The sequence below is a fragment of the Macaca mulatta genome, chromosome X (genome assembly GCF_049350105.2).
Source record: "Macaca mulatta isolate MMU2019108-1 chromosome X, T2T-MMU8v2.0, whole genome shotgun sequence".
In the NCBI taxonomy this organism is placed as follows: domain Eukaryota; kingdom Metazoa; phylum Chordata; class Mammalia; order Primates; family Cercopithecidae; genus Macaca; species Macaca mulatta.
Window position 1 is genome coordinate 74,617,361 of NC_133426.1, and position 25,447 is coordinate 74,642,807.

The following is a 25,447-nucleotide window of genomic DNA, read 5'->3' on the forward strand; positions in this document are numbered from 1 at the left end:
AGTATTATCTTGTCTTTATCTACAAAATATCTTGCTGGGATTTTCATATTGATTACCTTAAACTTATAGATTAATTTTTAAAGAATTGACATCTTAACCATGTTGAGTCTTCCACTCCATGAACACAGTATGTATCTCAATTTATCTAGATTTGCTTTGACTTCCTTCATATTCTCCACATTGCAGCCAGAATAAGCCTGTTAAGCCTAAATCAAATCCTGTTATTCCCGTGATCAAAGCCCCCCTTCTATCTTACTCAGGCAGAGCAAATCCAAAATTCTTCCAGTGGATTATAAGGCTCCACTACAGGATCTAGTATGTCCCTCTCCATTATCTCTTCAGGCCCATCTTTTCCTATTTCATCTTTTGCTTAATCCACTCTAGCTAGTCTGGCCTCCTTGTTGTACTGTGAATATGACAGGCACACTTCTGCCTCTGGGATTCTGCACATACCATTTCCTCGGCCTAGAATCCTGTCTCTCTGGATAGGTGAATGAATCATTCCTCTACTCCCTATCAATGTCTGCTGAAAGGTCATCTTCTCTGTGAGGCTCTCCTCATTTCCTTATTTTCTCCTTTCCTATCTGTATTTAAAATTGCAAAACCACTTTCCAACCCCTCCTATTTCCCTTCTCTGCTTTTCTCCTTAATGTTCATTATAATCTAAAATATTACATACTTTACTTCCTTTGAATACTGTTTACTCTTTTTGAATATAAACTCTATGAAGATGATATCTAGAGTTCCTAAAACAGTATATAGTATATAGTGGGTATATACTATATACTGTTTGGTATAAAGTGGGTACTCGACACACATTTGTTGGATGAATCAATCGATTTATCAATTTATCACATCTGGGCTCTAGAACAGGGGTCAGCAAATTAGAGCCCACAGGCCTGTTTCCCATTTTGTAAACAGAATTTTACTAGAACACATCCACAACCATCTGTTTACATATTGTCTACGGCTGTCTTCTCACTACAATGGCAAAGTTAAGTAGTTGTGACAGAGATCCATGGCCTGCAAAGGCTTAAGTATTTATTATATGGTCCTTTAAGGAAAAGCTTTCTGATCCCTGCTTTAGATTCACATAGTCAACTGCTCGCGAGGCATTGTTCTCTGGATGTCTTTCAGAAATCTCAAATGTGACCTGTCCCAAACTGAACTTTTCTCTATCTCCCTCAAACTTTCCCATTGTGAAATTCTTATATGTACGAAGTAGAGCCCCATTCACCGAGTCAGCCAAGTCAGAAAATCAGGATTCAGAAATCTCCCTCTCCCACATCCTTGGTGACTTCCAGTCACCAAGTCCTGCTGCTTTTGCCTCCCTGTCCTTCTTTACTGAATTATGCTTTTCCCTAGGATGGCGCTAGCTGCTATGAAGCTTATACCCCAGTGTAGGGCCATCTGTTGCAAGTCTACAAGAATTTGTCAATAAATATTTGTCTTAACCTCATTCTGGGCATCATTTTCTGACTCTACCTTTGTTTTACCTTTTGTACTTGACCTGATTATAACGTATGATGCCTTATATTTTATGTGCAATATAAAATATGCTGCCATATATACTTTTGGAATGAGATGGGTTTCAAATAAGTATAAGTATTGATTTATTTTTAGTTTTGATGGAGTTCAGGACCTGCTATCCCAAAATACGGCACCTTGGCATTTGTGGAAACAGCAGAAGCAAGAAGGTTTCTCTGCCTTCTCCCCTTCTCCCCGGAGCAGGCCATAAAAGAATTCTCTGACCTTCCTCTAAAGTAGGTCATTCCAGAGGTACCCTCCCTATAACTGGAGGAAAAGAATATCCCTATCCTCGAAGACACAAAAACACCAAGAAGAATCTGAACAAACAAGCCTTGCTAAGATCCCCCTAAGTTTATTACCATTAGATCATATCCTTCTGTCTTCTAATTACTAATCTTCACAATGATCCATTTCATCAAACTTAGTATAAAAAATGCAAGAGTTTACCTGCTTCTTTGGGTCTTCATTTCTAAAGGCTCTTGTGTCATGTAAAACTTATTAAATAAATTTGTATACTTTTCTCTTGTTAATCAGTCTTTTGTTATAGGGGTCTCAGCCATGAAACTAGCAATGAGTGAGAACATAAATATCTTCTCCCCTACAGTTTCACTGTATATAGACTATTTTTATACTATCATTTTCCTATTTACCCATCTGTCTCCATACTATACATTGTTAACACCTTAAAGGCACAGACAGTGACTTTTTCTTCTTCATTACCCCCAGTATTTAGCATGGTGTCTGAAAGTAATATAGTTATAAGCTTGAGCAATGTTTGCTGAATGAATGAATTTCCCAGGGTAAGAGTTACCATTAAATGTCATTGTGTCATAATGGGATTTCCTTTCATTGTCAATGTGAGCCAAGGAGGAAGACACAGCACTAAAAGGCAGTTGGGGGAAAGTGTCACATGTTTGGAAAAGAGGTAGAGTGAGAATAGAAAATGCATACCTTGCCAAAGTGCTCGATTAGTATTTCCACCACTATGTTCTGGAATTTGATGTTCATCATGGCGGCCACAGTGTCCTCCTGAGCTCTCATCAGGGTGGGCCCAAAGATCACTCCCATGTTGGAGGGGGTCATAAGATTCTCTTTGCTGTGCTCACACACACTGCCAGAAGAAAAGGGGCAAGATTAACAAAATTTGTTCCAGTATCCCCTTACAAACAAGACTGTGTTAGGTGCTATAGAGGGTAAGAGAAACTAAAAATTAGAAGGAAAGGAGCAGCCTAAAGTATGTATTAGAAGAAAAGATTACAAAGGAAACAATCAGCAAAGAATACAAGATAGTATAAAACTAGGAGTCAAAGTGGTTAGACATAGCTAACCTAGCTAACAGCACTGAAGGAATTAAGAGACAGGCGGGGATATGGAGAGGGACTACAGCTAGTGGGATACTATTTGGAGAGGCAGGAAGGAAGCAAGAGGGCATTCCAAGCAAGAGGAACAGCCCACATAAGTATAAAGCATGTACAAAGAACCACAAAGCACATTGAGAGAATGCCTACCAGTCTCTTAAATCAGCCCCTTCCCAACCCCCGTTAGAGAAGCAAAAATCTGAAGGAGCTGAAAGGGATCATTAAGATTTGTACTTGATCATCTTCCTTATTTTACAGATGAAAAAACATAGGCCCAAAGAAGGAAAGGAATTTGCTCGAAGTCACAGTCAATTAGCTGTAGAGTAGAACCTGCAACCCCAGATTTTCTGATCCCTAGTCACTTTCATTGCTTAAATTCCCTTTAGTGGCTTCCTACTTTGGGATCCTTCCATAACTTGAGTAACTTGACCCCTATTTCCAATCCCTACTTACAGCTTAGGCTCTGAAGCTGGGTTTGAATCCCAACACGGCCACTCACCAGCTGCGCAACAGTGAGTTCACTCACTCTAACCTCTCTGAACTTCAGCTTTCCCACCTGGGAAAATAGAACCCACTTCAGAGAGTTGTTGAATAAATAAAGATAAATTGCTTTAGCATGGTACCTGGCACCCTGGGAAGTATCTGTTGTTATTATTACCTCTCCAGGAGCCTTCAGGCACTGCTGACTTCTGACACTCTTGTTATACTAAACTGCTAGGATTAGGGCTGTCTGGTTATACCACATTGTTTCAGACCCCCATACCTCTCTGCTCATGTCATTCTCTCTACCTAGAATATCCCCCTCTCCATACATTCACAAAATGTCTATCTATCCTTGGAGATACACATAACGTTATATCTTCAGGGAGACCAGAGCCCACTGTGCTCATCCTAACTAAAACCACTGGCAAGCAGAGTAAGTTGCAATTTTCTGTTTACTTATCTGCCTCTCTTACTAGGTGATAAACAACTTCCAAGTGTGTGTGCCTGCCACACAGCAGGTAGTAATGAATTATTTGTAAAGGAATTGAGCTCCCCTAGTGCTCTTCCAAACAGTCCTGGAGGCAGCCAAGTAAAAGGCAAGAATCTCTTTTGGTCAGTTTGGCTGTAGGAACAGCCCAACCGCCTACCCGAAACACTCACCCTCCATACCTACCAAGACTAAGGCCCAGAAGAGAATGGTAGATTCTTAACACTGAGTGGATAATTGAGGTGTACAGAATCCTTAGACAAATCTTAATGTGCAGTCTGTTAAGCCCTAGACAAAGGCTGAGCATCATTCAAATGGAAATGAACAGCGACCATTCATAGCTTTTGATATTGCTGGGCTGGTGATGTGTTCCTTTTAACAGTTTCAGTACCCCTGCAATTAATCTTTATTCTTTAGTGACAGAAGTTTTTTCAGATATTAAAATGGAAAAGTATCTCCATGCTAACATCAAGTGACCCAAAAAGGCTAAACCACAAGGACACTTGTGTATCTCCTAGTGTGAGCTTTGAAAGGAACTGATCTGTGTTCAGTGTCCCAGCAGCTCACAGAATCATCACAACTCCAAAAAGCAGAGTATTTTAGTTTTGAAGCCTCGGTTTACCAAGAGGAAAGCACTTGGCAAGGTCATATGGCAAGGCAGAGATTCAAGCCCATATTTGTTGCTCCCCAAGTCTTATAGCCATCCCATTGCATCCCACTGCCTGCTTGTCTAACTTTTCTGGATAAATCAAAACTCTTATGTGGGCGCTTCTAAGCTAAATCCACCTTCTGATTCTCTGTTATGGGAGTTACTTGTCATCCCATTTAGGATACTCTTCCTTCTTGGCCTTCCTACGAGATTTGGAAGTTCACCTATTCTTTGGGGAGATTGCTTTGCATTTAGCATCTCTTTTTATTATATATTTTGAAAACCAGTATGGGGGATAAGTAACATCCCAAATTGTGGGTTAACAAGATGAATGAAATCAAAAACAAGAGTATGTAATGTTATTTGACAGCAAAGGAATCTTGAACTCTCTAGTCTACTGAGGTTGGTTGTAAGAAGTCTCCAGCACAGAATAAAATGATTCTGATTGCATGGTTTAGATTAGAGGTCATAAATTTAAATGTCTAGAGGGGCAAGGCAGGTAACTTACATGAGAGAAATGGGCCTGGTGAGAAGTGGCTGCCACATTTAAACAAGCAGACATTCTCTAGACCACCATTTTCCCACCACTCACTTAGAGACACACCATCAACAGAATTACTTCTAGTTTTAAGAAAGGGAAATTCCCAGGTCACATCTAATGTAACTCTAATATAATATTTGTTAAAACACTTGGGAGTGGTGCGGCCTATGGTAAATTAGAAGCTTGTGCCCATTCCAAAGCAAGAAACCATTACTCAACCCCAACTGATTGCTGCCACGTGGGCATGCAGATCCAGTGTGCTAACATCCTCTTTTTTCCTGAAATGTATACTTTGATGTGAACTACCTGGATTTTTTAAATGTTGAAGCCAAATCACTTTTCCCCCAAAACACTGCGGAACAAACAAAATATATTTGTGGTCTGGACCTTGTCAACAGACTGCCAGACTGAGACCTCTGGCAGAATGAGAGGCTATCTATATGAACTTTTAGGTCTGGCTTTAGCATCCAATGAGTCTAAGAACTGTATGCCCTCTGATTCCTAAACAAGGAAGCTACCTTCAATATTTTTAGTTCTTTTACTAAAGTACTGTGTCTCTGGGCCTATCGTTTTTCATCCTTAGGTATCTGTTCCCTCATCTATAAAATGAAGTTATTAGGTGATCTAAGGGGACTTCCAGCTCTGACAATTAAGTGAATCTCAGAAAGCTGCGCTCTTGAAAATAACTGGGGGCAAAGACAACCACACACTGTATGTCCCCGTTAGAAGAACACAGAATCATCTATTAAGTATGCTTGCCTTTCCCACCCTGTACATACATACATACATGCACACACACACACACAGACACACAAACACACACACAACCCCTGGAAACACAAAACTAAAAAGGAAGCAGAAATTGGAACACAGAATAATTGATAATATTATTACATTATTACTCATTTCTTTTTAGATGTGATAATGTTATGTTTATAAAGAGTTCTCATCTTTTCTTTTTCTTTCTTTTTTTTTTTCTTTTGAGATGGAGTCTCGCTCTGTTGCCCAGGCTGGAGTGCAGTGGCGTGATCTCGGCTCACTGCAAGCTCCGCCTCCCAAGTTCAAGTAATTCTCCTGCCTCAGCCTCCCAAGTAGTTGGGATTATAGGTGTGCACCGCCACGCCCGGCTCATTTTGTATTTTTAGTAGAGATCGGGTTTCACCATGTTGGCCAGGGCTAGTCTAGAACTCCGGACCTCAGGTGATCCACCCACCTCAGCCTCCCAAAGTGCTGGGATTACAGGCATGAGCCACTGCGCCTGGCTTGAGTTCTCATCTTTTCAAGACATAAACTGAAATATTTATGGATGAAATAATATGATGTCTTAGATTTGATTTAAAATAACATGGGAGGAGGGGAAATGGGTGGGGAAATAGATGAAACAAGATTGGCCATGTGTTCATTATAGTTGAAGGAGGGGTGATGGACACATAATGCTTTCCTATACTGTCTCCTCTATTTTCATATGTACTTGAAATCTTGCATAATAAAAAGCTCTTCAAAAGAAAAGGCAATAGTGCAGGGGAGAGTGAATCAGTGTCACAAGCAAACAAGTCCCTCTCCCCAAGGATGGTGCCTTTTTTTAAGGGCTGACAGCTTTGGCTTCCTCCACTGGTATTACATTATCTGTCATTTACTTTAAATACTTCAACAAAGTCCATACGATGTCATGAATTTCATCAGTCATGAGTTACAAGCACAACATTATTTATGTACCACTAAGAAAGAAAAGTAATTTCACTGTCATATCATCATGTAATATTTTTGAAGACATTTTAAATAGAAAATAAACTCAACAATGAACATAATTTAACTTAAGTGACTACAATATGAGCACCTATTACAAGTTCATGCATGTGGAGGCCATAATAATTACATCAGAACTGCTGCCTGACAAGTGTAATTTTAAGAAACCATTGATTTTCAGATGTGTATAGAATTCAGATTACAATTTGAGAAAAAGTATTATTAGAACTGATGAAATTTGGTTTATGTGCTTATTAGTTTTCATGCACAATCTAAAACATATTAATTATGATGGTAGTATTCTAATTGTGAATACATGCATGCTCTAGGGGTGATTAATGAGTATTTAAAAGACTCAGGTAAAAGCCAGAGGAGCTGCTGTAAGTTTCAGCTAACCTTATCTCCAACCAACACCAAAGGCTTTGTTAATGAGCATAACATAAGGTAAAAACGAATTACCATTGCCTAGATGTATTAAAGACATATGGACTGGCTGAAAATATTGCACGGACACTGCCAGCCTTGCATTGACAGGGTAGAAAAATATAGCAATGCTTAATATTAACATCAGTAAGGTGAATCAGCCAATCTTATGCATCTTCAGATATGATGCAGCATATGGTATACAACATCACCTATGATCTATTCCAACCAACAAATAGTTAACTTGAATCCATCTAGCCTTTAGATAGAACCTCTACTTTACAAAAAATACAAGTAGAGGAATTCGCTGAAATATATGACAAAGAAGAAAGCAGACAAAACTAGGAAGTAACATTCTACAGGACAATTGGTCTTCTCTTGTTGGTAAAACAGTATCATAAAAAAAGGCACTGTGCAGGGGCCATGCTAGTCTTCTCTGTATCGTTCCAATTTTAGTATATGCACTGCTGAAATACTCTTCAGCAAATGCAAAAGAATGGAAATCATAATAGTCTCCCAGACCACAGTGCAATCAAATTAGAACTCAGGATTAACAAACTCACTCAAAACCACACAACTACATGGAAACTGAACAGCCTGTTCCTGAATGACTACTGGGTAAATAACAAAATTAAGGCAGAAATAATTAAGTTCTTTGAAATCAATGAGAACAAAGACACAACATTCCAGAATATCTGGGACACAGCTAAAGCAGTATTTATGGGGAAATTTATAGCATCAAATGTCCACAGGAGAAAGTGGGAAAGATATAAAATCGACACACTAACATCACAATTAAAAGAACTAGAGAAGCAAGAGCAAACACATTGAAAAGCTAGCAGAACACAAGAAATAACTAAGAGCAGAGCAGAACTGAAAAAGATAGAGACACGAAAAACACATTTAAAAAAAAATCAATGAATCTAGGAGCTGGTTTTTGAAAAGATTAAACAGATAGACCACTAGCCAGACTAATAAAGAAGAAAAGAGAGAAAAATCAAATAGACACAATAAAAAATGATAAAGGGGATATCACCACTGATACCACAGAAATACAAACTACCATCAGAATACTATAAACACCTCTACGCAAATAAACTAGAAAATCTAGAAGACACGGATAAATTCCTAGACATCTATACCCTCCCAAGACTAAACCAGGAAGAAGTTGAATCCCTGAATAGACCAATAACAAGTTCTGAAATTGAGGCAGAAATTGATAGCCTACCAACCAAAAAAAGCCCAGGACCAGATGGATTCACAGTCAAATTGTACCAGAGGTACAAAGAGGAGCTGCTACCATTCCTTCCAAAACTATTCCGAACAACAGAAAAAGAGGGAATCCTCCCTAACTCATTTTATGAGGCCAGAATCATCCTGATACCAAAACCTGGCAGAAGACACAACAACAACAAAAAATTTCCGGCCGATATCTCTGATGAACATCGATGTGAAAATCCTCAATAAAATACTGGCAAATCAAATCCTGCAGCACATCAAAAAGCTTATCCACCACGATCAAGTTGGCTTCATCCCTGGGATGCAGGGGTGGTTCAACATATGCAAATCAATAAATGTAATCCATCACATAAACAGAACCAATGACAAAAACCACATAATTATCTCAATAGATGCAGAAAAGGCCTTCGATAAAATTGAACACCCCTTCATGCTAAAAACTCTCAATAAAGTAAGTGTCGATAGAACATATCTCAAAATAATAAGAGCTATTTATGACAATAAATCCACAGGCAATATCATAGTGAATGGGCAAAAGCTGGAAGCATTCTTTTTGAAAACAGGCACAAGACAAGCATGCCTTCTCTCACCACTCCTATTCAACACAGTATTGGAAGTTCTGTCCAGGGAAATCGGGAAAGAGAAACATAAACAGAACGAATGACAAAAACCACATGATTATCTCAATAGATGTAGAAAAAGCTTTTGATAAAATTCAACACCCCTTCATGCTAAAAACTCTCAATAAACTAGGTATTGATGGAACGTATCTCAAAATAATAAGAGCTATTAATTATTAACCCACAGGCAATATCATACTGAATGGGCAAAAGCTGGAAGCATTCCCTTTGAAAATCAGCACAAGACAAGGATGCCCTCTCTCACCACTCTTATTCAACATGGTATTGGAAGTTCTGGCCAGGGCAACCAGGCAAGAGAAAGAAATAAAGGGCATTCAAATAGGAAGAGAGGAAGTCAAATTGTCTCTGTTTGAATATGACATGATTGTATATTTAGAAAACCCCATCATCTCAGCCAAAAATCTCCATAAGCTGATAAGCAAATTCAGCAAAGTCTCAGAATACAAAATCAATGTGCAAAATTCACAAGCATTCCTATATACCAATAATAGACAGAAAGCCAAATCATGAGTGAACTCCCATTCACAACTGCTACAAAGAGAATAAAATACCTAGGAATACAACATGCAAGGGACATGAAGGGCCTCTTCAAGGAGAACTACAAACTACCACTCAAGGAAATAAGAGGGGACACAAACAAATGGAAAAACATTCCATCCTCATGGATAGGAAGAATCAATGTCGTGAAAATGGCCTTACGGCCCAAAGTAATTTATAGATTCAATGCTATGCCCATCAAGCTACTATTGACTTTATTCACATAATTAGAAAAAACTACTTTAAATTTCATGTGGAACCAAAAAAGAGCCCATATAGCAAAGATAATCCTAAGCAAAAGAACAAAGCTGGAGGCGTCATGCTACCTGACATCAAACTATACTACAAGGCTACAGTAAGCAAAATAGCATGGTCCTGGTACCAACACAGATATATAGACCAATGGAACAGAAGAGAGGCCTCAGAAATAACACCACACATCAACAACCATCTAATCTTTGACAAACCTGCCAAAAACAAGCAATGGGGAAAGGATTCCCTATGTAATAAATAGTTTTGGGAAAACTGGTTTGCCATATGCAGAAAACTGAAACTGGACCCCTTCCTTAGACCTTATAGTTAACACAAGGTGGATTAAAGACTTAAATATAAGACCTAAAACCATAAAAACCCCAGGTAAAAACATAAGCAACATCATTCAGGACATAGGCATGGTCAAAGATTTCATGACTAAAACACCAAAAGCAATGGCAACAAAAGCCAAAATTGACAAATGGGATCTAATTAAACTAAAGAGATTCTGCAAGCAAAGGAAACTATCATCAGAGTGAACAGGCAACCTACAGAATAGGAGAGAATTTTTGCAATCTATCCATATGATAAAGGGCTAATATCCAGAATCTACAAGGAACTTAAACAAATTTACAAGAAAAAACCAACCCCATCAAAAAGTGGGCAAGGGATATGAACAGACACTTTTTAAAGAAGACATTTATGCAGCCAACCAATATATGAAAGAAAGCTCATCACCACTGGTCAATAGAGAAATGCAAATCAAAACCGCAATGAGATACTATCTCACGCCAGTTAGAATGGCAATCATTAAAAAGTCAGAAAACAACAGATGCTGGAGAGGATGTGGAGAAATACGAATGCTTTTACTCTGTTGGTGGGAGTGTAAATTAGTTCAACCATCGTTGAAGACAGTGTGGCAATTCCTCAAGGATCTAGTACCTGAAATACCATTTGACCTAGTAATCCCATTACTGGGTACATACCCAAAAGATTATACATCATTCTACTATAAAGGCACATGCACACGTATGTTTATTGTGGCACTATTCACAATAGTAAAGATTTGGAACCAACACAAATACCCATCAATGACAGACTGGATAAAGAAAATGTGGCACATATACACCATGGAATACTATGCAGCCATAAAAAAGGATGAGATCATGTCCTTTGCAGGGATGTGGATGAAGCTGGAAACCGTCATTCTCAGCAAACTAACACAGGAACAGAAACCCAAACATCACATATTCTCACTCATAAGTGGGAGTTGAACAATGAGAACACATGGACCCAGGGAGGGGAACATCACACACTGGTGCCTGTTGGGGGGTGGGGGGCTAGGGGAGGGACACCATTAGGGGAAATACCTAATGTAGATGATGGGTTGATGGGTGCAGCAAACCACCATGGCACGGGTATACCTATGTAACAAACCTGCACGCTCTGCACATGTATCCCAGAACTTAAAGTATAACAATAATAACAATAAATAAAAAGAAACAAGCTCTGTGCTAGATTAAAAATACAAAAAAGACATAAATAAAATGTGTTCCTATATTGAATACCAGATTGGACAAAAATATATAAAAGGCCACTTTTGGGTCAAGTGGGAAAATGTTAATATGGTCTGGAAAAGTCAAAATTTTTAAAATGGAAAAAGTAGACTAAAGAACAACATAATCTCATTTTGGTAAAAAAAAAATGCAAACATGTATATGTATACAAAAATGCATACACACATACACATACACACACAAAGAGAGGGAGAAAAAGAGGGAGAGAGAGAAGAAAGAAAGAGACAGAGAAAGAGAGAGAGATTCTAAAGAACCTGAACTATATTAATAGTAACGATTATTGAATGTTGGGAATAGAAAGCTTTTCCTTTGTTTTTTGTTTTTTGTTTGTTTGTTTTGCTTTTTAAATATTTTGTAATTTATACAGTGTACAGTATTGCATCTCAAATAAGAGAAGTATTATTACAAAAGTAAATAGAATCTAGTAAGCCTAATAACCCATACCCTTCAGAATGGTAGCCCAGGCCTAAGGTTACAAAGGGGTACTAGATGGTAGGATTTTATTGCCTAACTCCAATCTTATCTGCCTCCAGTGAACCTTTCATCCAAGATGTTGTCAGGGCATCTGAAAGGACAGAGAGCTGGGACTTCATTTGAGTTTGCAGAACAGGTTGTTCGAGTCTTTTTTCGTCTGCCTGCTGACAAATAGCTATAAGAATGGCAGAATTAAGCCCGGAGCTTGCTTCCATTGTAATATTCCACTGGCAGTAAGATTGCCAGGGAGGTGACCTTAGAGTTCTCCTATTTCTGACTAATAGAAGCTCCAGATATTAACCAAAAAGAACTGGATAATTGAGAACCTCAAATTGGCTGAGGTCAGTTTGGGTCTGCCTGTTATTAGCCTGGAAAACAGGCTGGCAGTGGAAACACAGTAAAAAGGCATAGATGTACTCATCATATAGATGATGAAAGCAGCAGTCGGCAGGCAGGATAATTATGTGCATTTTAAAAACACATGAATTTTCTTCTTCTGTGCAAATTTCTCCATTGAAACTAAGCGTATTTTTTATTTACATTTCCCTACAATTTTCATTATAAACATTTTCAAACATACAAAAAAGGTGAAAGAGTGGTACCAGGAGGACACATACTGTCTATACCTAGACTCAAAAATTAACATATTGCCACATTTGCTTTTACTCTGTCTATATTTTTTCTTAATCCTCTGAAAGTAAATTGCTTCAACCCTAAATACTTCAGCATTCATCATCAAAGAATAAGCACATTTTCCTACAAAACCACAATAACATGTTAGCATCTAGAAAATGTACAATAATTCTATATCATCTAATATCTAGTCCATATTCAAATTTTCTCAAATGTTATGGGGGGAAAAAGTCTTTTATAGCTGCCTTTTTCAAATCTGGATCCAATCAAAGCTCTTACACTGCATTTGTTTGTTTATTTAGTCTCTTAATGTACAACAGTACCTCTACCACTTTTTTCCACAACATTGACTTTTTGAAAAGTCCAAGCCTTTTCAAAAGCTTTATAGACTGTCAAATACTCTGTGTTTTTCTATACTTTTTATTTCCTGCAAACTGGAAAGAATTAATATGATTCAAGCTACATATTTTTGGCAAAAATATTTCAGTTTATGTATTATAATTTTTATTATATCTACTTAGGAGGTACATAAGTGGTTTGTTCCATTATTTACAATGGCACAACCTCAGCTCACTGCAACCTCTGCCTCTCAGGTTCAAGTGATTCTTCCACCTCAGCCTCCAGAGTAGCTGGGATTACAGGCACCCACCATCATGTTCGGCTAATTTTCGTAATTTTGTAGAGACGGAGTTTCACCATGTTGGTCAGGCTGGTCTCGAACTTGTCACCTCAGGTGATCCACCCGCCTCAGCCTCCCAAAGAACTGGGATTACAGGCCTGAGCCACTGCGCTTGGCCTGTTCCATTATTACTGATGCTAACTTTGATCGATTACTTAAGGTGGTGTCTGCCAGACAGGTTCATTGTAAAGATACATTGTTTTTTATTTGTGATTAGTAAGTAACTTGTCAGTAATACATAGGAATAATGTGAACATCCTATTCCTCAATACTCTTTTACCCAACAGTTTTGATTCATGTCTAAAACAGACCACTTAGATAGCAAACTAATGATTTTTCTAATTCTGTCATTCATCCTATGTTTATTAGCTGGTATTCTTTCTGCAATAAAAAGCTTTCCTTCCTCTACCTACCTACAAGAATTTTGTTTTTCAACATGTAATAATCAAATACATTATTTATTGTTATTGATGTTCAGGTTGACTCAAACATCATCGGTGTCAGCCCTTTCAAGGTTTCTACATCCTCTGGACATGACACTATTATGACACTATTAGTGTGACTCCGTTCTTTCTTGCTTGGTGGTACTGTTTATCCAAGACTAACTTGTATTTTCCTTGCTCCAGACATGGAATCAGCCATTTCTCTAAGCACCCCTGATTCCTTTGAAAAGGAAATGCTATTTAAAAACAAAAAACTGGGTACTAAGTGTATTCACTTCTTTTTGGGTAGAATTCCTTCAAGATTGATTCAGTGAATAAAGTCTTTTCTTCTTGTTGCTTTCTCTTTAAATCATGAATTCATATTAACATTCTTAATTTAATTTTAATGTTAAAAAATTTTTCCTCATGTCTTTAATTTTATATCTGTATCTCTTTTGTATACTATAAGGCTTAGCTTGTGATAACATTAACATATTTACTTTTTTTTTTTTTTTAAGGAAAGACGTATTTTCAAAGGGAAAATTGCTGCATGCAGCATGCAAAATTGCAGATCAAGAAGCAGCCAAGTGAAATGAGTCCTTGAGGCTCTCCTGTATCCAGCCTGAACTGTACACAGATTACCCAAAGCAGCAGCTAATCCCCACATTAGCCAATGGACTGTTCCTCAGCTCCTCCTTGGTTTGGCACTCTCACTAGCAGTGCAGGAAGCACTGTCATTGGCTATTAGCCCATTGTTAAACCTTAGCTGTCTCTGTTACGATAAAACACCCAATGCTCAGTATAAGGCCATCCTCAGGGCTCAGGGCTCAAGCTATGGAACCAACTTGTAGTTTAAATTACCCAGTGACATGGGATTTCTGGGATATCAGTAACTCAACGTCCCTGGTGAAGATGAGCTGCTTTCAGCAATCAAATGATATTCTTGCAAGCTTCTAGTGAGTAACTCTTTCCTCAAGACATATCTTTAGATTTATGTTTCGCTTTGATGTGTAACAACAATGAATGAGTAAGTCAGGACCCATGGATGGTCTTCTCAGTTCTGTTAACTGTCTGCATGATCTTGAGCCAATTGCTTATTCTCCTTGGGTATCAGTTTTCTCATCCATACAATGGAGGTGATTGTCTTAATAATGATGATAATAATGATGATGATATCCTCCTTGCTCCACCTAACAAGCTGTGGTAAAGATGTAAGGAAAAGGAGAATATAAAATTGTTCTGTAAAATGTAAAGGGCTGTAGTAACATAAAGTGTTCTTATCATTGGTAACTTTTTTTTTTTAATTTATTTATTATTATTATACTTTAAGTTGTAGGGTACATGTGCCTAATGTGCAGGTTTGTTACATATATATACTTGTGCCATATTGGTGTGCCGCACCCATCAATTCGTCATTTACATCAGGTATAACTCCCAATGCAATCCCTCCCCCCTCCCCCCTCCCCATGATAGGCCCCTGTGTGTGATGTTCCCCTCCCTGAGTCCAAGTGATCTCATTGTTCAGTTCCCACCTATGAGTGAGAACATGCAGTGTTTGGTTTTCTGTTCTTGTGATAGTTTGCTAAGAATGATGGTTTCCAGCTGCATCCATGTCCCTACAAAGGACACAAACTCATCCTTTTTGATGGCTGCATAGTATTCCATGGTGTATATGTGCCACATTTTCTTAATCCAATCTGTCACTGATGGACACTTGGGTTGATTCCAAGTCTTTGCTATTGTGAATAGTGCCGCAATAAACATACGTGTGCATGTGTCTTTATAGCAGCATAATTTATAATCCTTTGGGTATATACCCAGTAATGGGATGGCTGGGTCATATGGTACATCTAGTTCTAGATCCTTGAGGAATTGCCATACTGTTTTCCATAATGGTTGAACTAGTTTACAATCCCACCAACAGTGTAAAAGTGTTCCTATTTCTCCACATTCTCTCCAGCATCTGTTGTTTCCTGATTTTTTAATGATCGCCATTCTAACTGGAGTGAGATGGTATCTCATTGTGGTTTTGATTTGCATTTCTCTGATGGCCAGTGATGATGAGCATTTTTTCATGTGTCTGTTGGCTGTATGAATGTCTTCTTTTGAGAAATGTCTGTTCATATCCTTTGCCCACTTTTTGATGGGGTTGTTTGTTTTTTTCTTGTAAATTTGTTTGAGTTCTTTGTAGGTTCTGGATATTAGCCCTTTGTCAGATGAGTAGATTGCAAAAATTTTCTCCCATTCTGTAGGTTGCCTGTTCACTCTGATGGTAGTTTCTTTTGCTGTGCAGAAGCTCTTTAGTTTAATGAGATCCCATTTGTCAATTTTGGCTTTTGTTGCCGTTGCTTTTGGTGTTTTAGACATGAAGTCTTTGCCCATGCCTATGTCCTGAATGGTACTACCTAGGTTTTCCTCTAGGATTTTTATGGTATTAGGTCTAACATTTAAGTCTCTAATCCATCTTGAATTAATTTTCGTATAAGGAGTAAGGAAAGGATCCAGTTTCAGCTTCCTACTTATGGCTAGCCAATTTTCCCAGCACCATTTATTAAATAGGGAATCCTTTCCCCATTTCTTGTTTTTGTCAGGTTTGTCAAAGATCAGATGGCTGTAGATGTGTGGTATTATTTCTGAGGACTCTGTTCTGTTCCATTGGTCTATATCTCTGTTTTGGTACCAGTACCATGCTGTTTTGGTTACTGTAGCCTTGTAGTATAGTTTGAAGTCAGGTAGCGTGATGCCTCCAGCTTTGTTCTTTTGACTTAGGATTGTCTTGGAGATGCGGGCTCTTTTTTGGTTCCATATGAACTTTAAAGCAGTTTTTTCCAATTCTGTGAAGAAACTCATTGGTAGCTTGATGGGGATGGCACTGAATCTATAAATTACCTTGGGCAGTATGGCCATTTTCACGATATTGATTCTTCCTATCCATGAGCATGGTATGTTCTTCCATTTGTTTGTGTCCTCTTTTATTTCACTGAGCAGTGGTTTGTAGTTCTCCTTGAAGAGGTCCTTTACATCCCTTGTAAGTTGGATTCCTAGGTATTTTATTCTCTTTGAAGCAATTGTGAATGGAAGTTCATTCCTGATTTGGCTCTCTGTTTGTCTGTTGCTGGTGTATAAGAATGCTTATGATTTTTGCACATTAATTTTGTATCCTGAGACTTTGCTGAAGTTGCTTATCAGCTTAAGGAGATTTTGGGCTGAGACAATGGGGTTTTCTAAATATACAATCATGTCATCTGCAAACAGGGACAATTTGACTTCTTCTTTTCCTAACTGAATACCCTTGATTTCTTTCTCTTGCCTGATTGCCCTAGCCAGAACTTCCAACACTATGTTGAATAGGAGTGGTGAGAGAGGGCATCCCTGTCTTGTGCCAGTTTTCAAAGGGAATTTTTCCAGTTTTTGCCCATTCAGTATGATATTGGCTGTGGGTTTGTCATAAATAGCTCTTATTATTTTGAGGTATGTTCCATCAATACCGAATTTATTGAGCGTTTTTAGCATGAAGGGCTGTTGAATTTTGTCAAAAGCCTTTTCTGCATCTATTGAGATAATCATGTGGTTCTTGTCTTTGGTTCTGTTTATATGCTGGATTATGTTTATTGATTTGCGAATGTTGAACCAGCCTTGCATCCCAGGGATGAAGCCCACTTGATCATGGTGGATAAGCTTTTTGATGTGTTGCTGAATCCGGTTTGCCAGTATTTTATTGAGGATTTTTGCATCGATGTTCATCAGGGATATTGGTCTAAAATTCTCTTTTTTTGTTGTGTCTCTGCCAGGCTTTGGTATCAGGATGATGTTGGCCTCATAAAATGAGTTAGGGAGGATTCCCTCTTTTTCTATTGATTGGAATAGTTTCAGAAGGAACGGTACCAACTCCTCCTTGTACCTCTGGTAGAATTCAGCTGTGAATCCATCTGGTCCTGGACTTTTTTTGGTTGGTAGGCTATTAATTATTGCCTCAATTTCAGAGCCTGCTATTGGTCTATTCAGGGATTCAACTTCTTCCTGGTTTAGTCTTAGAAGAGTGTAAGTGTCCAGGAAATTATCCATTTCTTCTAGATTTTCCAGTTTATTTGCGTAGAGGTGTTTATAGTATTCTCTGATGGTAGTTTGTATTTCTGTGGGGTCGGTGGTGATATCCCCTTTATCATTTTTAATTGCATCTATTTGATTCTTCTCTCTTTTCTTCTGTATTAGTCTTGCTAGTGGTCTGTGAATTTTGTTGATCTTTTCAAAAAACCAACTCCTGGATTCATTGATTTTTTGGAGAGTTTTTTGTGTCTCTATCTCCTTCAGTTCTGCTCTGATCTTAGTTATTTCTACCCTTCTGCTAGCTTTTGAATGTGTTTGCTCTTGCTTCTCTAGTTCTTTTAATTGCGATGTTAGAGTGTCAATTTTAGATCTTTCCTGCTTTCTCTTGTGGGCATTTAGTGCTATAAATTTCCCTCTACACACTGCTTTAAATGTGTCCCAGAGATTCTGGTATGTTGTATCTTTGTTCTCATTGGTTTCAAAGAACATCTTTATTTCTGCCTTCATTTCGTGATGTACCCAGTAGTCATTCAGGAGCAGGTTGTTCAGTTTCCATGTAGTTGAGCGGTTTTGATTGAGTTTCTTAGTCCTGAGTTCTAGTTTGATTGCACTGTGGTCTGAGACACAGTTTGTTATAATTTCTGTTCTTGTACATTTGCTGAGGAGTGCTTTACTTCCAATTACGTGGTCGATTTTGGAGTAAGTACGATGTGGTGCTGAGAAGAATGTATATTCTGTTGATTTGGGGTGGAGAGTTCTATAGATGTCTATTAGGTCTGCTTGCTGCAGAGATGAGTTCAATTCCTGGATATCCTTGTTAACTTTCTGTCTCGTTGATCTGTCTAATGTTGATAGTGGAGTGTTGAAGTCTCCCATTATTATTGTATGGGAGTCTAAGTCTCTTTGTAAGTCTCTAAGGACTTGCTTTATGAATCTGGGTGCTCCTGTATTGGGTGCATATATATTTAAGATAGTTAGCTCTTCCTGTTGAATTGATCCCTTTACCATTATGTAATGGCCTTCTTTGTCTCTTTTGATCTTTGGTGGTTTAAAGTCTGTTTTATCAGAGACTAGTATTGCAACCCCCGCTTTTTTTTGTTCTCCATTTGCTTGGTAAATCTTCCTCCATCCCTTTATTTTGAGCCTATGTATGTCTCTGCGTGTGAGATGGGTCTCCTGAATACAGCAGACTGATGGGTCTTGACTCTTTATCCAGTTTGCCAGTCTGTGTCTTTTAATTGGAGCATTTAGTCCATTTACATTTAAGGTTAAGATTGTTATGTGTGAACTTGATCCTGCCATTATGATATTAACTGGTTATTTTGCTCATTAGTTGATGCAGTTTCTTCCTAGCCTCGATGGTCTTTACATTTTGGCATGTTTTTGCAATGGCTGGTACCGGTTGTTCCTTTCCATGTTTAGTGCTTCCTTCAGAGTCTCTTGTAAGGCAGGCCTAGTGGTGACAAAATCTCTAAGCATTTGCTTATCTGTAAAGGATTTTATTTCTCCTTCACTTATGAAACTTAGTTTGGCTGGATATGAAATTCTGGGTTTAAAATTCTTTTCTTTAAGAATGTTGAATATTGGCCCCCACTCTCTTCTGGCTTGGAGAGTTTCTGCCGAGAGATCTGCTGTTAGTCTGATGGGCTTCCCTTTGTGGGTAACCCGACCTTTCTCTCTGGCTGCCCTTAAGATTTTTTCCTTCATTTCAACTTTGGTGAATCTGGCAATTATGTGTCTTGGAGTTGCTCTTCTCGAGGAGTATCTTTGTGGCGATCTCTGTATTTCCTGGATTTGAATGTTGGCCTGCACTACTAGGTTGGGGAAGTTCTCCTGGATGATATCCTGAAGAGTGTTTTCCAACTTGGTTCCATTTTCCCCCTCACTTTCAGGCACCCCAATCAGACGTAGATTTGGTCTTTTTACATAATCCCATACTTCTTGCAGGCTTTGTTCATTTCTTTTTCTTCTTTTTTCTTTTGGTTTCTCTTCTCACTTCATTTCATTCATTTGATCCTCAATCGCAGATACTCTTTCTTCCAGTTGATCGAGTCGGTTACTGAAACTTGTGCATTTGTCACGTATTTCTCGTGTCATGGTTTTCATCTCTTTCATTTCGTTTATGACCTTCTCTGCATTAATTACTCTAGCCATCAATTCTTCCACCTTTTTTTCAAGATTTTTAGTTTCTTTGCACTGGGTACGTAATTCCTCCTTTAGTTCTGAGAAATTTGATGGACTGAAGCCTTCTTCTCTCACCTCGTCAAAGTGATTCTCCGTCCAGCTTTGATCCGTTGCTGGCGATGAGCTGCGCTCCTTTGCCGGGGGAGATGCGCTCTTATTTTTTGAATTTCCAGCTTTTCTGCCCTGCTTTTTCCCCATCTTTGTGGTTTTATCTGCCTCTGGTCTTTGATGATGGTGATGTACTGATGGGGTTTTGGTGTAGGTGTGCTTCCTGTTTGATAGTTTTCCTTCTAACAGTCAGGACCCTCAGCTGTAGGTCTGTTGGAGATTGCTTGAGGTCCACTCCAGACCCTGTTTGCCTGGGTATTAGCAGCAGAGGCTGCAGAAGATAGAATATTTCTGAACAGCGAGTGTACCTGTCTGATTCTTGCTTTGGAAGCTTCCTCTCAGGGGTGTACTCCACCCTGTGAGGTGTGGGGTGTCAGACTGCCCCTAGTGGGGGATGTCTCCCAGTTAGGCTACTCAGGGGTCAGGGACCCACTTGAGCAGGGAGTCTGTCCCTTCTCAGATCTCAACCTCCGTTTTGGGAGATCCACTGCTCTCTGCAAAGCTGTCAGACAGAGTCGTTTGCGTCTGCAGAGGTTTCGGCTGTGTTTATTATTGCCCTGTCCCCAGAGGTGGAGTCTACAGAGACAGGCAGGTTTCCTTGAGCTGCTGTGAGCTCCACCCAGTTCGAGCTTCCCAGCAGCTTTGTTTACCTACTTAAGCCTCAGCAATGGCGGGCGCCCCTCCCCCAGCCTCGCTGCTGCCTTGCTGGTAGATCACAGACTGCTGTGCTAGCAATGAGGGAGGCTCCGTGGGTGTGGGACCCTCCCGGCCAGGTGTAGGATATGATCTCCTGGTGTGCCTGTTTGCTTAAAGCGCAGTATTGGGGTGGGAGTTACCCGATTTTCCAGGTGTTGTGTGTCTCAGTTCCCCTGGCTAGGAAAAGGGATTCCCTTCCCCCTTGCGCTTCCCAGGTGAGGCAATGCCTCACCCTGCTTCAGCTCTCGCTGGTCGGGCTGCAGCAGCTGACCAGCACCGATCGTCCAGCACTCCCCAGTGAGATGAACCCAGTACCTCAGTTGAAACTGCAGAGATCACCAGTCTTCTGTGTCGCTCGCACTGGGAGTTGGAGACTGGAGCTGTTCCTATTCGGCCATCTTGCTCCGCCCCCAACACTTTGTTTTTCAACATATTTACTTTTTTGCTTTATCTTTATAAGATGTATGTGTGTGTTTCAAGTTAAATTATATTACTACTATTAATAAACCTACTGAGTGATGCTTAAAATTTTGCTTTTCTTGTTTCTAGAGTACATCTCATTAAGGATGAGTCAGAGGACTGTGTTGACACGTTAGTTGAAATAATTGCTTTCTCTCTGTAATTATGCTATCAAGTTGATAAACACTTAGGTTCATTAAATTCATTTGCTTTTATTGGTGTTCAGTTTTATGGTTCATAATTTTTGATTTAATTTTATTTTTTGGATATGTAAAACATTAATATGGCTTAATAGTCATAAGTATATAAGGACGTATACCCAGAGGAATCTAGCTCTTATCCCTATCCCCTCCTCCCTACTTACCACACCTATCCACTATAATAACCACTTTCATTAGTTTATTTTTATAACACATTTATTGAAATATATTTTACATATCATAAAATTCACCTTTTTAAAGGTTAAAATTAAACGGTTTTTAGTATATTCACGGAACCGTGCAACTGTCACCCTTTATATAATTTCAGACATTTTCATCATTCCAAAAAGAAACCTCATACTCATTATCAATTACTCCCCATTACTTCTCACACCCCCACTTCCCAGACCTTGCCAACAACTCATCTACTTTCTTTCTCTATAGCTTTGTCTATTCTGAACACTTCATATAAATGGAATCATATATGTACTTTTGTGTCTTGTTTTTTTCACTTAGCATAATGCTTTTGGTGTTTATCCATGTTGTGGCATGTATCAGTACTTCATCCTTTTTATGGCTGAATAATATTCCATTGCCTGTATACCACATTTTGTTTACCTATTCGTTAGTTAACAGACATTTGGGTTGTTTCCACGTTTCAACAACTATGAAATAATGCTGCTATGGACATTTGTGTACAAGATTTTGTGTGGACACATGTTTTCATTTATCTTAGGTATATACCTGGGAGTGGAATTGCTGGATGTATGACAACTCTACATTTAACTTTTGGAGTCATTAGTTTTTTAACATTTATCTTAGTGTATGCTTCATTTGACAAAATTTTTTAAACGTGTGTGTATTCTTACATATTCTTATTTTCCTCTTTTTTCTTACAAAATAAAAGCTAGCAAATTATAAACCTTGTTTTATAGCTTGAAATTTTTTATGTTATTGCTTGTTTTATGTGCTGGAAAATTGTAATATATCCCAGAAAATCACTACAAAACAAAGTTCATAGAGATCTTCCTCATTCTTTTCTTAAATTACTGCATAATACTACATTGTTTAATACATCCTTATTTACTCGACTAGTGCCCTATTTTCAGATATTTGTGTTGTTTCCGATCTTTCGCTTTTGAAAATTGTGCTGCAATGAGAAACCTTGTGCATGTGTTGTTTGTATTTGTGGAGGTGTATCTTTAGAGTATATGCCTTAAAAAAAGAAAGAAAAAAAAGCTCAAATATCATATAACCTGTTTTACCCTGTTTTGCTGGGTCAAAGGATAACCAAATGTTTAGATTTGTTAGGTATTGTCAAATCCCCTCTTCTGGAACCGTACTGCATTAACACAAGAAATGTATTGGAGGACAGTTTCCCCATAGTCTCATTAATAAGCATTAGGATTTGTCCATAAATGGTAGCTCAGTATAGGTTTAGTTTGTGTTTTTGTTACTATGAGTGAGCTTCAGCATATTACCACATATTTAAGAGTATTTGCCATTCTATTTCTGTGATCTATTTGTTCATGTCTTCTTTTGATTTCAAGATTTTGAGGACTAAGATTCTTAAACTAAGCCAAGCAGCCAGCCTTTGGGCAGATAGAAGCAGGCACCCTGACGCTCACTAAGCAAGGGCATCCTCAATTGAGTCCTTGGCTCTTGTCACATGTTGAGACTCTCAGAAAGTCAGAGCTGAAAAAACCCTTTGAGATTAACTGCTTCAGTCCCTTCGTGTTATAGATGCACAAACTTGTGGGCCAGAGAGTGGAAGGAACTTTCTCTAGGTCACACAGCATATTTGTGACAGATCTGGAACTTGGACTCAAAGACTCCTCCAGGGCAACTTTAAATTAACATGCAAATAGCTTCTTTGCTGATTTTTGTACATTTACTGAGATTATCACAAACTAATTTTTGGAGACCAGAAGCCTCTTAATGTTCTCTATTAGCTCAAATTACAAACACTGGCAATAAATATAAAAGCCATCCTCTCTTGTTAATTCTGCTTATTATCTACATCAGTATCCACAATATTCATTTGCTATAGAAGTGTAGAAAACAGTCTTTGAAAGTCAGAGCTGAATCAGATCTTGGAGATCTCACATATAATAGGAAAACTCAAGGTCCAGATAGGCAAAGCACTCAGGATTTATTACAGGGGGAGGCCAAAAGAGTCATTAACCTGGAAACTCACCTTCATTAAAGGCCTCAAGTTGAGGTGTTTCAGAGCCTCTCCAAATGAGGTAAAAATGTATCATTACTGCATCTTTTGAGTATGCAGACAACTGCATTTGCTAAATATATACACTTAAAATACATTACAATTTTTTAAACTTATTTTCACTTTTTTTTACTGTTTAACATACCAAGAGAGGCCTTAAGAGTGACCTGTCCCTGGTCACAAAATGAACTAATAGCAGAAAGCAGAAATGAAACTAGAGCCCAGGTCTGCTAGTTCCTGGACAGAATGCTTTCTGCCTTTTTTTAAGCCAAGTAAATTCATCTTGATTCACAATATTAAATCCTCTGGCCAGGAAGCACCACTGTGGGACACATGTGCCCCTTTCACCTGCTTATCTCAGTGCCTGTCACCAGGACTATTCTCCAGGATCCCGCTGTCTGCTACTGCCAGCCACACCAGGGCAAGAAGTTGACCAGAATCTTAACAAAAAGTCCCATTTCTTGAGAGCCTCTCATGTGACATGCATTTTACCTGTGTTCATTCTAATCCACACAACTGGCCTTCATTATAGGGATTGTGCAGATGAGCAAACAAACTCAGAGAGGTTTGCCTAAGATTACACAGCAAACAAGTTGGAGAGCTTCAATTCAACACCAGGCTCATCTGACGGCAAAGCCCAATCTACCTTGCTGTTACCTTTCAACTGAGACAACCCACATGCATGATGACTCTAAGAGGATATGTACATGAGTCAAGGCAAAACAGCCTTCCTCACAGAGCATTCAGCCTTCTAAGGAAGCACTTAAGGGCTGGGGCTGAAAGAGCTGAGAGGAAGCTTCTGTGTAGTCCAACCACACGGGACAGTTGTCTAATAGAAACTTTTTCTGAAAATCCAGCAGTTACTTACTTGACCAAGTGTCTTATCAGAAGTTCCAGCATCTCTCGGTTCTTTTCTGGTAGCTTATATACCAGGGAGTGAATAGCTCCTAGGCGGTAATCCAGGTTATCAGACTCTGAGAGAGAAGGGTAAGAAAAATGGTTTGGCTTTCTGGGCAACTGGATTGAGCAAATTCTCACATATATATGCACACACACACAGATTTGGAGAAAGACAACCAGAGACACAGAGAGACAGAGAGATAATCAATGAGATGAAAAGAGACAGAGATAAATAGGCACTGAAATACAATAAAAATTAAGGACCCAGAAACAAAGACAAAGACACAGAGAGAGAAAGAAAAAAGGCAGAGAGAGAGAAAAAAACACACACACAAAGAAACAGGTCTAAAAAGATGTAGAAAACAGAAGATAGAAAAGAAGAGAAGGATGAGAAGAGAAGATTGTCTCAGAGGGAGTCAGAACTCCAGGCACAGCAGGTTGTTCCTGAAGTCTCACAGATAAACTTCCAGCTAGAAGCCTATTCCCATCCACCTTCCTTGTGGTACTAAGAAGTGTGCTGTTGCCTCTGGATTCCTGTTAAAATCACTGAGAGCTCAGAAGTAAAGAACAAAGCTCCCTTGTTTGAACAAAGACCCATTATGATGTTAAGTCCCTTGAATCTTTTTCCTCTACACCACACAGGATATGATACAGAATATGATGCAGAACCTCCACGTTGAGGTGGAGAGGGGCACTCACACAGTGGCCTCAGCCAAAACTTTCAATGCTTCTTTAATTGCCAACTTTTGGGAGTAATTCTATATGCCTTATTTCCTATGTACTAACGTCCTCTCCCTCAGTTTTCTCATCTAGAAAATCTGATGCTGGCACTAGCAGATTAAGAACAATGGTTCACAACACAATAGAAAAGCATTTGAACAGGCAAAATGCTGAAGGAAGTTGAAACGGCAACTGTCGTGTAACCATTTTGCTGTCCCCTGGTAATGTGAGCCAATGT

General features: G+C 38.8%; 1 protein-coding gene and 1 pseudogene across 3 annotated transcripts in view; both read right to left on the minus strand.

The window, feature by feature from the left end:
* Window positions 1–25,447, minus strand: part of OPHN1 (oligophrenin 1) — a 379,470-nt gene that overhangs the window by 50,599 nt on the left and 303,424 nt on the right. For all 3 annotated transcript variants that reach the window (XM_015127602.3, XM_077987907.1, NM_001261353.1), the window contains 2 exon segments: window positions 24,458–24,563; window positions 2,482–2,641 (listed from right to left, as the gene is read on the minus strand). In XM_015127602.3, the coding sequence (XP_014983088.1) occupies window positions 2,482–2,641; window positions 24,458–24,563 (266 nt within the window).
* On the minus strand, window positions 7,604–7,693 carry LOC114675191 (U6 spliceosomal RNA; annotated as a pseudogene).